The 12,148-nt window shown below is 41.8% G+C and overlaps 1 protein-coding gene across 2 annotated transcripts in view; it reads left to right on the top strand.

The window, feature by feature from the left end:
• Positions 1-2,925: 2,925 nt before the first annotated feature.
• ERMP1 (endoplasmic reticulum metallopeptidase 1) overlaps positions 2,926-12,148 on the top strand; it is a 58,550-nt gene continuing 49,327 nt past the window's right edge. The window contains exons 1-4 of one of the 2 annotated variants that reach the window (XM_070375857.1): positions 2,926-3,365; positions 4,694-4,995; positions 8,704-8,831; positions 9,462-9,567. In XM_070375857.1, the coding sequence (XP_070231958.1) occupies positions 3,022-3,365; positions 4,694-4,995; positions 8,704-8,831; positions 9,462-9,567 (880 nt within the window). In that variant the 5' untranslated portion in view covers positions 2,926-3,021. The remainder of the gene's footprint in view (positions 3,366-4,693; positions 4,996-8,703; positions 8,832-9,461; positions 9,568-12,148) is intronic. The other variant, XM_070375856.1, reaches the window with a different exon arrangement.

The following is a 12,148-nucleotide window of genomic DNA, read 5'->3' as shown; positions in this document are numbered from 1 at the left end:
TCGACATTCTAGGAATCAGCGAACTGAAATGGACTGGAATGGCTGAATTTAACTCAGATGACCATTATATCTATTACTGCAGGCAGGAATCCCTCAGAAGAAATGGAGTGGCCATCATGGTCAACAAAGAGTCCGAAATGCAATACTTGGATGCAATCTCAAAAATGACAGAATGATCTCTGTTCGTTTCCAAGGCAAACCATTCAATATCACAGTAATCCAAGTCTATGCCCCAACCAGTAACACTGAAGAAGCTGAAGTTGAATGGTTCTATGAAGACCTACAAGACCTTTTAGAACTAACACCCAAAAAAGACGTCCTTTTCATTATAGAGGACTGGAATGCAAAAGTAGGAAATCAAGAAACACCTGGAGTAGCAGGCAAATTTGGCCTTGGAATACAGAATGAAGCAGGGCAAAGACTAATAGAATTTTGCCAAGAAAATGCACTGGTCATAATAAACACCCTCTTCCAACAACACAAGAGAAGACTCTACACATGGACATCACCAGATGGTCAACACCGAAATCAGATTGATTATATTCTTTGCAGCCAAAGATGGAGAAGCTCTATACAGTCAGCAAAAACAAGACCAGGAGCTGACTGTGGCTCAGACCATGAACTCCTTATTGCCAAATTCAGACTTAAATTGAAGAAAGTAGGGAAAACCACTAGACCATTCAGGTATGACCTAAATCAAATCCCTTATGATTATACAGTGGAAGTGAGAAATAGATTTAAGGGCCTAGATCTGATAGATAGAGTGCCTGATGAACTATGGACTGAGGTTCGTGACATTGTACAGGAGACAGGGATCAAGACCATCCCCATGGAAAAGAAATGCAAAAAAGCAAAATGGCTGTCTGGGGAGGCCTTACAAATAGCTGTGAAAAGAAGAGAAGCCAAAAGCAAAGGAGAAAAGGAAAGATATAAACATCTGAAAACAGAGTTCCAAAGAATAGCAAGAAGAGATAAGAAAGCCTTCTTCAGTGATCAATGCAAAGAAATAGAGGAAAACAACAGAATGGGAAAGACTAGGGATCTCTTCAAGAAAATTAGAGATATCAAAGGAACATTTCATGCAAAGATGGGCTCGATAAAGGACAGAAATGGTATGGACCTAACAGAAGCAGAAGATATTAGGAAGAGATGGCAAGAATACACAGAAGAACTGTACAAAAAAGATCTTCACGACCCAGATAATCACGATGGTGTGATCACTGACCTAGAGCCAGACATCCTGGAATGTGAAGTCAAGTGGGCCTTAGAAAGCATCACTATGAACAAAACTAGTGGAGGTGATGGAATTCCAGTTGAGCTATTCCAAATCCTGAAAGATGATGCTGTGAAAGTGCTGCACTCAATATGCCAGCACATTTGGAAAACTCAGCAGTGGCCACAGGACTGGAAAAGGTCCGTTTTCATTCCAATCCCAAAGAAAGGCAATGCCAAAGAATGCTCAAACTACTGCACAATTGCACTCATCTCACATGCTAGTAAAGTAATGCTCAAAATTCTCCAAGCCAGGTTTCAGCAATACGTGAACCGTGAACTTCCTGATGTTCAAGCTGGTTTTAGAAAAGGCAGAGGAACCAGAGATCAAATTGCCAACATCTGCTGGATCATGGAAAAAGCAAGAGAGTTCCAGAAACACATCTATTTCTGCTTTATTGACTATGCCAAAGCCTTTGACTGTGTGGATCACAATACACTGTGGAAAATTCTGAAAGAGATGGGAATACCAGACCACCTGATCTGCCTCTTGAGAAATTTGTATGCAGGTCAGGAAGCAACAGTTAGAACTGGACATGGAACAACAGGCTGGTTCCAAATAGGAAAAGGAGTTCGTCAAGGCTGTATATTGTCACCCTGCTTATTTAACTTCTATGCAGAGTACATCATGAGAAACGCTGGACTGGAGGAAGCACAAGCTGGAGTCGATTGCCAGGAGAAATATCAATAACCTCAGATATGCAGATGACAGCACTCTTATGGCAGAAAGTAAAGAGGAACTAAAAAGCCTCTTGATGGAGGTGAAAGTGGAGAGTGAAAAAGTTGGCTTAAAGCTCAACATTCAGAAAACGAAGATCATGGCATCCGGGCCCATCACTTCATGGGAAATAGATGGGGAAACAGTGGAAACAGTGTCAGACTTAATTTTTCTGGGCTCCAAAATCACTACAGATGGTGACTGCAGCCATGAAATTAAAAGACACTTACTCCTTGGAAGGAAAGCTATGACTAACCTAGATAGCATATTGAAAAGCAGAGACATTACTTTGCCAACAAAGGTCCGTCTAGTCAAGGCTATGGTTTTTCCTGTGGTCATGTATGGAGGTTTGAGTTGGACTGTGAAGAAGGCTGGGTGCTGAAGAATTGATGCTTTTGAACTGTGGTGTTGGAGAAGACTCTTGAGAGTCCCTTGGACTGCAAGGAGAGCCAACCAGTCCATTCTGAAGGAGATCAGCCTGGGATTTCTTTGGAAGGAATGCTAAAGCTGAAACTCCAGTACTTTGGCCACCTCATGCGAAGAGTTGACTCATTGGAAAAGACTCTGATGCTGGGAGGGATTGGGGGCAAGAGGAGAAGGGGACGATAGAGGATGAGATGGCTGGATGGCATCACTGACTCGATGGACGTGAGTCTGAGAGAACTCCGGGAGTTGGTGATGGACAGGGAGGCCTGGCGTGCTGCGATTCATGGGGTCGCAAAGAGTCGGACACGACTGAGCGACTGATCTGATCTGATCTTCCATTTATTAATCTGCGTCCCAATGCCAGGCAGGGAACTCCTGCATAAGAAGGCACACCCATCACACCCAGTTGGCTCTGGGCGCTGCCGCTGAGCCTCAGGCAATCTGCCCAAAGAACCTGAGGCGCGGCGCCGCGGGACCGGCCAATCAGAAGAAGTTTGGCCCTCTGCAGTTTCCGTCCGCTCACTAGGAGGCGCTGCGGCCGCCGCGGCGGCTCCCAGAGCTGTAGCGGGCCGGGGCGGTTGGACTGGCTGCTGATTCTCGTGGCCATGGAGTGGGCTTCGGAGTCTGGGGCCGTGAGGCGGCACCGCATCGGAGGGGAGCGCCGGGACGGCCCGGCGGCTGCACAGCAACCGGAGAGGGAGGCCCTGGCGCCGGAGCCCCTGGCGGACGCGTGCGGCGGCGGCGCAAGGACGCGGAAGCGGAGCGGGGAGGGGAGCGGTGGCGGCGCGAGACGGGGCACGGGGACCGGACTGTCTGAGGCGCGCGCCGCGCTGGGACTAGCGCTTTACCTGCTCGCGCTGCGGGCGCTTGTGCAGCTCTCGCTGCGGCAACTCGTGCTCCGAGGGGCAGCTGTTGGCCACCAGGGAGAGTTCGACGCGCACCAAGCCAGGTACTGCCCCTCCCACCAGGCCGGTGCTTTCCTTTTCGGCCCGGGGCACCTCACCTGGGTGTACCCGCCCCGCGGGACCGCCCGGGCTCGCCGGCCCTGTCCGGCTGCACGTGGGGTGGAGTGAGGATGGCCTCGCGTGTCCCCCTTCTAGAGGTACAATTTAAGGGACGCGGGGCTCGCATTGTCCCCTCTTTAAGCTCGTGTTGCTGGTGGTCAGGGCAATACGTCGGCTTTTCCAGCCACTTTTTGGTTGTTAGTCGTCCCCTATCTCTCAGAGCAACTTACACTTTTTACTCGCCCTCCTGCTATACAAACGAAAAGCTGTGAAATTTGTGAACCCAGTTAGGTTTTCGGGGAGGGTTCGGAAGGGAATAATGCAGTGATCTAAGTTTTTGAGGGGACAGGTCTCAAATCTGAGCACTCTGGAGGCTTTCTCTGGAACACGGCACATTCACAATTTTACAGGTTTAGAAGTTCTGAGATTCCTGGAGCTTGTTCTTGGCGTGTCAGGTTTTTTTGTTTGTTTTAATTAAAACTTTGCTCATTGGTTTAAGTGTGCCAGAAAACGTGAGTTAAGTCAGAGGTTTTGTAAAAACCTAAGTGTAAAAACCAAAGCTCATAAAATCATATGCTTGCAGAGTTTTCAACAACTACTGTGTTTCAAAAAAAACTTTTAAGTACAAAGCACTGGAATCTTATTTTTTTTTAAAGGCTTCCTGAAACACACCTCCGCCCCCTTTTTTTTACTGATTTGGAATGCAGTGAAAAGACAAAAAAAAATTTTGTTTGTTTTAGGGGTAGAGTTGGTTTAGCCTGAATTGAAGTTACTAGGCCCTATGTGCACACACTGGGAGGGCTGAGTCCATTCTTCAAAATAAAAAGTTCTTTGCTTATTTAACCTCTTGTCTAAATTGTCTTTGCTCATTGGTTTCTGCTGCTTAGAATCAGTAACCCAGAGTCAATAACCCTCCAGAGTATGACAAAATAAAGTTGTATGCTGTCCTATCTAGCCATCAGCAGTTACGCATTTTGAGTAAACTCCCTGGTCCTTGTATCGTTTCTTTGTGGGTGCTGGGAGAAGTTGGGAGTGGTGTGGGTGGAGAAAACTGAAGGGATGAATTCATGAAAGGCAAAAAAAATGATGGAACTCAGCAAGTGATTTTCACATGTTACCTGAAATATTAAAGGCAGCCTTTTTGTGTGAGAAGAACTTGTTTTATGTCAAAGAACTTGTCTTTTGGGGAGGGAGAGTGTGGAGGGAAAGTTGCTCAAAGTGTTAGTTTTCAGCCAGCATGCCTTGTCATCATGCTTCTTTTCGTTGCTTCCAGGGATTATCTTGAACATATAACATCCATTGGCCCCAGGACTACAGGAAGTCCAGAAAATGAAATTCTGACAGTACATTACCTTTTGGAACAGATTAAACTGATTGAAGCTCAAAGCAACAGCCTTCACAAGATTTCAGTAGATGTACAACGGCCCACAGGCTCCTTTAGCATTGACTTCTTGGGAGGGTTTACAAGCTACTATGACAACATTACCAATGTTGTGGTAAAGCTGGAACCCAGAGATGGAGCCCAGCATGCTGTCCTGGCTAACTGTCATTTTGACTCAGTGGCGAACTCACCAGGTATGTGCCTGTTTTTTGGTCATTTTGAGGTCCTCATAGCCTCCAAAGTTTAACTCCAAACTGCTTGAGTAATTGTGGGACACCATTTTTTGAGACAAACCCTTTTTTCATTGTGGTGGAAGACAGGATAATTAGAATAGTATAATTTTGTTTATGATTCTACCTTTTAGTATTCTCTCAAGTGCTTTATTTACTTAATTTTCAAACAGTGCCAGCCGCCCAGCTACAGGGCATCGAGTGTTTCTACCAGACTGAAATAGCCTTATCATTGTTACCAGTGTGTGTTCTTGAGTCCTGGAGTTAGGTTCTGCCCCTTCAAGTGTTTACTCAGCTAGGTGTTGTGCTAGGCTCTGGGAATGTGGGATAAAGGAACAGTCTTGGCCTTTATGGGACGTGTAATTGGAGACTCATTCTCCTAGCAGTTTCTTTCAACCTGTTAAGTGAGAATTTTGATCCATCGGGGATGCCATACTCTTAGAGCACGTTAATTATTAATCCATAAATCTTGCCCTGAAAATAGTTTACCAAAATAGAGTACTTGATGTTTAGGACACGGCCTGAAACAATAAATATTTGTTGAATGAATATCTCCTAAATTCAACTTCAGTTTTTTAAAGCAAGATTCCTCAGAGAAAGGTTTTCAGTAGCTAGGGAATGTACATAGGGAAGAACAGAAAATAGCATTTTATAGTGAGATGGCATCTGGTTCAGTCCCCTCATTTGACATAGGAATACACTTAGCTGACTACCACTGATCTGAGACAGGGCCTGGACCTGGGTTTCCTGGCTAGTCGGTTCTTTTAGCTGTATTTGAAAGAAAGGAGAGTATTAGGATGTAGTTAATGTTCCATTTGGCAAACTACTTAACCTCTTCTTTCCTCAGTTTCTGATCAGAAAAATAGAGAGATAATAGTACTTTCTTAATGGCATTGCTTAGAGGATTAAGTGAAGATTAAATATGAGTGAAACAGTAGACTAGCAACTGGCATGAAAAATCCTTTTTTTTGTTATTAGTATTTATTTAATATTAAGTTCTTCCAGAATGTTTAAACTTAAACCAGGCCCAATGTAGACATGCAGAGTTATACAAAGTCTAAAATAAAATTTATCTGCTTGATAAAATTTTTTATACTAGGATATCTTTAGTGGGAAATCTTGCCAATTACATTTAGAATGTAACATGCTTTTTCAAAAATCAGCATGCACTCATGTTTTTTTACAAAGTCAAAAATACCTTTTGTGTTGGGGAAATTAGTTGTCTTTTATGTCCAGTTCAAACCGGTAATAAGCATCACCTTTTGCCTACTGTTTTGATGCTTAAAATCTAGGAAGGAACAAATTAACACCATGGTTATTTAAGAGCATTATGTAAGAAAGATGTGTCTACAAGTGTCAGAAACAGTGCTAAATGTTAGAAATCATATATGGAGTCTGGGCATAAGGATGGGATTATTTGGTTACTGGAACCCATTTTTAACTAAAATTTTATAAGGATACCCATGCCAACAATCTCAGGGAAATTTCTGTCATTAATAAATTGTTAAAGATGGTTTTAAAGACATTTATAAAATAGACTATCACCTAAATTTTTTTAGTGGATGAACAAATTGAAGCATGAGTATTTTTTAAGAGTGCTTCTCAGCAAGAGATTTGAAACTTAGGAACTGATATCAGTTAGGAGTAGTGTTACCCACAGAAAGGCCTTAAATACCTTCTTGGGTTTGCACGGTTCCAGGCTATTATTCTGGAGGTGGCTTCAGTTTCAATGATAATTCTAAATGGAAAGGGATGTTGGTTAAGGATACAGCCCTTTTGACACTGTCCTCTAACTTTCCTTCTCTTTCTTAAAGATGTCTGACCCTTCTCTAGGTTTGTTCTCAGACACCAGAGCTATTAAAATAGATGATAAAAGTACAGTTTAACTTTTAATCCACCCTACAGAGATATATATCTTTCAGCTTCCATTTGTCTTCTTTTGAATGAAGAAAAATTTTACTGCTTTTTATTTTAAAGTAACTCAGAGTCTCAAAGTTAAAGACCATTTATTTCATTTGGTTCTTGAAAGATGGCACTTTTTATTGATAGCTACATGTATTTCCTGCTCGATAGTATTGAGGTAATTATTACTTTGTTTCACTTTGATTAAATTACAGTCCAGTAATCACTACTAAGACAAGTATAGCTAACAGGTAGTTTCTTCTCAAGCAGGAGTGAGGTCTTGAATTTAATAGCACCAGAACAAACACTTTAGCTGGCTGCAGAGCAGTCCATAAATGTGTAGAGAAAAGAAGGGAAAACCGACACTGAACGCCTACCACGCATACTAGACACTCTGCGTTACTTTGTCATCCTCACAGCACATCTGTGAGTAGGTGTCGTCAATTTGCCCTTCAGTCCAGGAAGGAGAAAAGGGGCAGAGCTAGAATTGACATCCAAGTCTTTCTTACTCCAAAACCTACACTAATCTCTGTAACACCCTGCCTCCCAGCATGTAAACCCAGAAATGCTGTTGCCTGGGTTATTACTGTGCCTATTTACTTTGATTATTCTTTAAACTTTTCATTATGGAAAATTTCAAGTGTATACACAATGAATAGTTTAATGAACCTGAGTGTACCTATCACCCAGCTTCAACAGTTCAATCTTGTTTTTTCTGTACTCCCCCACCCCCTCCCCTTGACTATTTTGAAGCAGATCTCAGGTATATCAGTTCCTCTGTAGATATTTTGGGCTGTATCATTGAAAGATAAGAACTCTTTTTTTGACATGCTTATAATACCATGAATTACCTCACTAAAAAAACTCAGTAGTAATTCCTTAATACCAGCAAATTGGAATAGGAAATGGCAACCGACTCCCATATTCTTGCCTGGAAAATCCCATGGATAGAGGAGCCTGGCAGGCTTACAGTCCATGGGGTCACACAGAGTCAGACATGACTGAGCATGCTAACGACATCAGCTAATATCCAGTTAGTTCCTTTAATTACCTCTTACGGTACTTTTAAAAGTGTCTAAGTACAAAAGTCACCTTTATAGTCATGTTTAATACCTAAAGTTTCTGAATCAAGAGGTTAAGTGATTTGATAAGGTTCTCTGTTTTATCAATTCTTAGACCTCGGATATTATTAATACTTTGGTCATTAACCCCCTTTCCTGTTTCTTATTAGGTGTCTTCTTTATATTTTTCCATCACACGATCCCCTTGGAGAAACTTTTAATATAATGCTACACTATCCAAACTGACCCCTCTAAATGTGGAATGATCTGCAGCTTTTATGATTTTTGGCAGAAAAACTAGCAGGAAAGGAGTGGGTGGCAGCTGGAGATGACATAGGAAACCAGAAGTGAAGATACTACAGAGGATATGAATAAGGATAAATTAAATTGCTTTTGGTGATGAGAATGCCAGTGTTCAGTATTGCTTTAGGTCCCCTCTAGTTGATTAGTTAACAAATACTAACTGAGCAACCGCTGTGGGACCAGGCACAGTTGGAGTTACTGAGAGTAAGTCAGCGAGCAAACCAAAGATCCCTGTCCTCCTGGAGGTCACTGCTGGCAGGTGCAGTTATTACCTGATGATGCCAGAGCGGTGCTACTGCAGATGTTCTGATGCTGCCTTGGTAGGAAAACTCCTTTTCTTGCCATGATGGTTTGTGCTATAAAGGTTTTAAAATCTGAGAAGCAAATCTGTTTTTCTGATTTAAAGGTGCCAGCGATGACGCAGTTAGCTGTTCAGTGATGCTGGAAGTCCTTCGTGTCTTGTCGACATCTTCAGAAGCCTTACATCATGCGGTCATATTTCTCTTTAATGGTGCTGAGGAGAACGTCTTGCAAGTGAGCTTTTACTATTTTAAAGACTAGGCTTGAGTAATAGTGACAATGAGAATAATAATAGTAGCTAACCCATGGGTTTTGATGGAGTAGTATAAAATGACATGTGAAAGAAATACTGTACTAGGCAGTACTTTAAAAAAAATCGATAGCCACTTATGTATTCATGCTTAATTTTGAAAACTCAGGACAGATCATCTTGTCAGTGTTTTAATTCATTAAAGGGCTCTCTGATGGCATAATTGTTTGCCTCAGGTTTTCTAGAGTTTCAGAGATGCTTTGAGGCAGGCATATGTCATGAATGCCCAACCATAGGAATAGTGCCTTCTTTTGTTTTGTGCTTTCTTTTGCACAGGCTCACACTTAACTAAAGATGCTATTTGGCTTCACTCGTGGGAATGAGGCCGCCTTCTGTGACGAGTGACTTTCCACTGAGCAAACTGCACACGGCCGTTAGTCAGAGGGACAGAAACAGAGGAAGTCTTTCGATCCTGCCTTTGAAAAAAATGATTGTGCTTTTTTTTTCCTTTTTCTTTGCCTCATCAGCGTAGACGTTCCATCTTTTAAAAAAGCAACATAAAGACTTCAGTGATATTAGATTGTTTACCCAGTATTTGTTTTCTTCTCATTCAGGCCAGTCATGGTTTTATTACCCAGCACCCCTGGGCCAGCTCAGTCCGTGCATTTATTAACTTGGAGGCAGCAGGTGTAGGAGGGAAAGAACTTGTATTCCAAACAGGTACGTGAGGCTATGCATTGTATATTGTAATGCAATTTGTGTTTTTATAAAAGTGGAGAATTTCTGAATGTAAATAATCTAATGAACATTCTTTTTAAAGCATGAGATAGTTTTAGCTTGTCTTTTTAAAGTTTTTAACAAAATAATATTTAATGTTGTAAAAATCCGGTAAATCATACTAGAGTTCAGAGCTCAGATTTGTTTAGTTAGGAGATACTGAAATCTGCTGTTGGTAGTTTCATGCTATTATTTTTCTGCTCTGTTAGAAGTGTGTGTAATGCATTTTAGTGAGAGATGTTGCATTTGTTAGAAACTTAATAATGAACACTGTCTTTAGGCATGAGGTGGGCTAAGGGAAGTGAGTAAGGTGATATGGGAACTTTCTAAATATTTTTAGCACTTTTCACAGACATGGTATTGTTTAAGTTATAAAAATATGCTAAGTGTGTCTTCATAACCTAAACAATACACATTTTAATATTCTCCATCCAACTTTAGATTTTTTCCACTCAAATGTATATTTTAACTTCAGTTAAACCTTTGAGAATATCAAAGTTACGTGGTCAGAAGCAAGGTTCTCCCTTCTTTTCAACTCATAGCTTTCTGCTTACTCTTCATCTGAATAGTGAGAAGAAGCTGCTATGTAATGTCTGTGGGGGTAAGTGGATGACTCACTATTATTCATTTCCCTCTAATTCTTGGATATTGGTCAGGATAGGAGAAACACTTGATATAATAACTACCAGATCAAAAAGCAGCAGGAGAACATTCTGTAAGCAGAGAGGACACTGTGTCTTTCTTTTCTCTGAAAATATCTGGACCACAGATGGGCAGGAGTGTGTCTTTTTATAGTTTGTCTCCTGGAAGTATACTATAAGTACCTTCACATCCATGCTTTATTTGTTTATTTTTGGCTGTGGTGGGCCTTCATGGATGCATGCAGGCGAGCAGGGGCCACTCTTCACTGCTGTGCGCGGGCTTCTCATTGTTTTGGCTTCTCATTGCAGAGCACGGGCCCTAGGCGAACAGGCTTCAGTAGTTGCAGCGTGACGGGCTCCGTAGTTGTAGCTCGTGGGCTTAGTTGCTCCACGGCATGTGAAGTCTTCCAACACCAAGGATCAAACCTGTGTCCCTTGTATTGGCAGGTGGATTCTTATCTACTATTCCAACAGGGAAGTGCCACACGCATTCTTTTTAATTTTTTATCACAGGACCCTGCCCCTGAACTTCTGTAACCCAGAGAAGAACCAGTTTTAAGGTTTAGTCTGTGCCTTTCCTGAATTTTTTCTGTGCATATGTATTAATTCATGCATACATATTCTGTGTGTATATATTAATATATCTTTCATACATATAATCCAGAGAAGTTAAAACACATTTACCTAACTCCTGGGTATATATCCAAAAAAAAAAACCCCCCAAACCCTGTTAATTCAAGCATACATGCAGTGTGATGTTTCTAGCAGCATTATTTACAATTGCCAAGATATGGAGGCACCTTGTGTCATCAACAGATGAATAGATAAGTGTGTGTGTGTGTGTGTGTGTGTATGTACAGTGAAATACTATTCGGCCATACAAAAGAATGAAATTTTGCCATTTTCAGCAATGTGGATGGACTTGGAGGATATTCTGCAAAGTGAAATAAGACAAAGACAGATACTGTGTGATATCACTTATATGTGAAATCTAAAAAATACAACAAACTAGTGAATATAACAAAGCAGGAGCAGACTCACAGAGCAAAACTAGCAGTTACCAGTGGTGGGGGGCACTCTACAGAGGTGAGGGAGGAAGAGGTACAAACTGTTGAGGGTAGGACAGGCTCAGGGATGCATTGAACAACATGGGGAATATTGCTCATACTTTGCAGTAACTTAGATGCAGTACCCTTTAAAAATTGTGTTCAAAAATTTTAAAAAAAGAGACACATTAACCTAGGGTTAGTGAGAGCAAGACACAAGTCATTTATTTCTTTACACTTATTGAGTACTCACTTTACTGGTTTAATTTATAGTCCATGCTCTTTCTACTAAATGCAGACAGTTAAGCTCAAGAATCCTACAGTTTACATTTTAGATATATTGGCATTATTATGATAATAACAGTCACCACTGGATGGTGGGCATTGCTGATGGAGCTGTGGTGTGAGTGACTAGAGGGGAGGATGGGGCAGACTGTGAAAAGCCAATTTGAATTCTCCATTGCTTCATAAACTTAAAACCAGAGTTGCCATTGCAGCTTTACTTATACTCTTTATAGTTTTCTGTACTGTTTACATTTTTGCATTTCATATGGGCTTCCCTGATAGCCCAGCTGGTAAACAATCCGCTTGCTATGCAGGAAACCCTAGTTCGATTCCTGGGTCAGGAAGTTCTCCTGGAGAAGGGATAGGCTACCCACTCCAGTATTCTTGACTGGGAAATCCCATGGAGGGAGAGGCCTGGTAGGCTACAGTCCATGGGGTCACAAAGAGTCGGACACGACTGAGTGACTTCACTCACTCACCACTCACCCATTCCAGTATTCTTGGGCTTCCCTGGTGATTCAGATGGTAAAGAATTCACCTGCAATGTGAGAG

The sequence above is a fragment of the Bos mutus genome, chromosome 8, assembly GCF_027580195.1.
Source record: "Bos mutus isolate GX-2022 chromosome 8, NWIPB_WYAK_1.1, whole genome shotgun sequence".
Taxonomy (NCBI): Eukaryota; Metazoa; Chordata; class Mammalia; order Artiodactyla; family Bovidae; genus Bos; species Bos mutus.
This window is presented reverse-complemented; position numbering and strand designations above follow the sequence as displayed.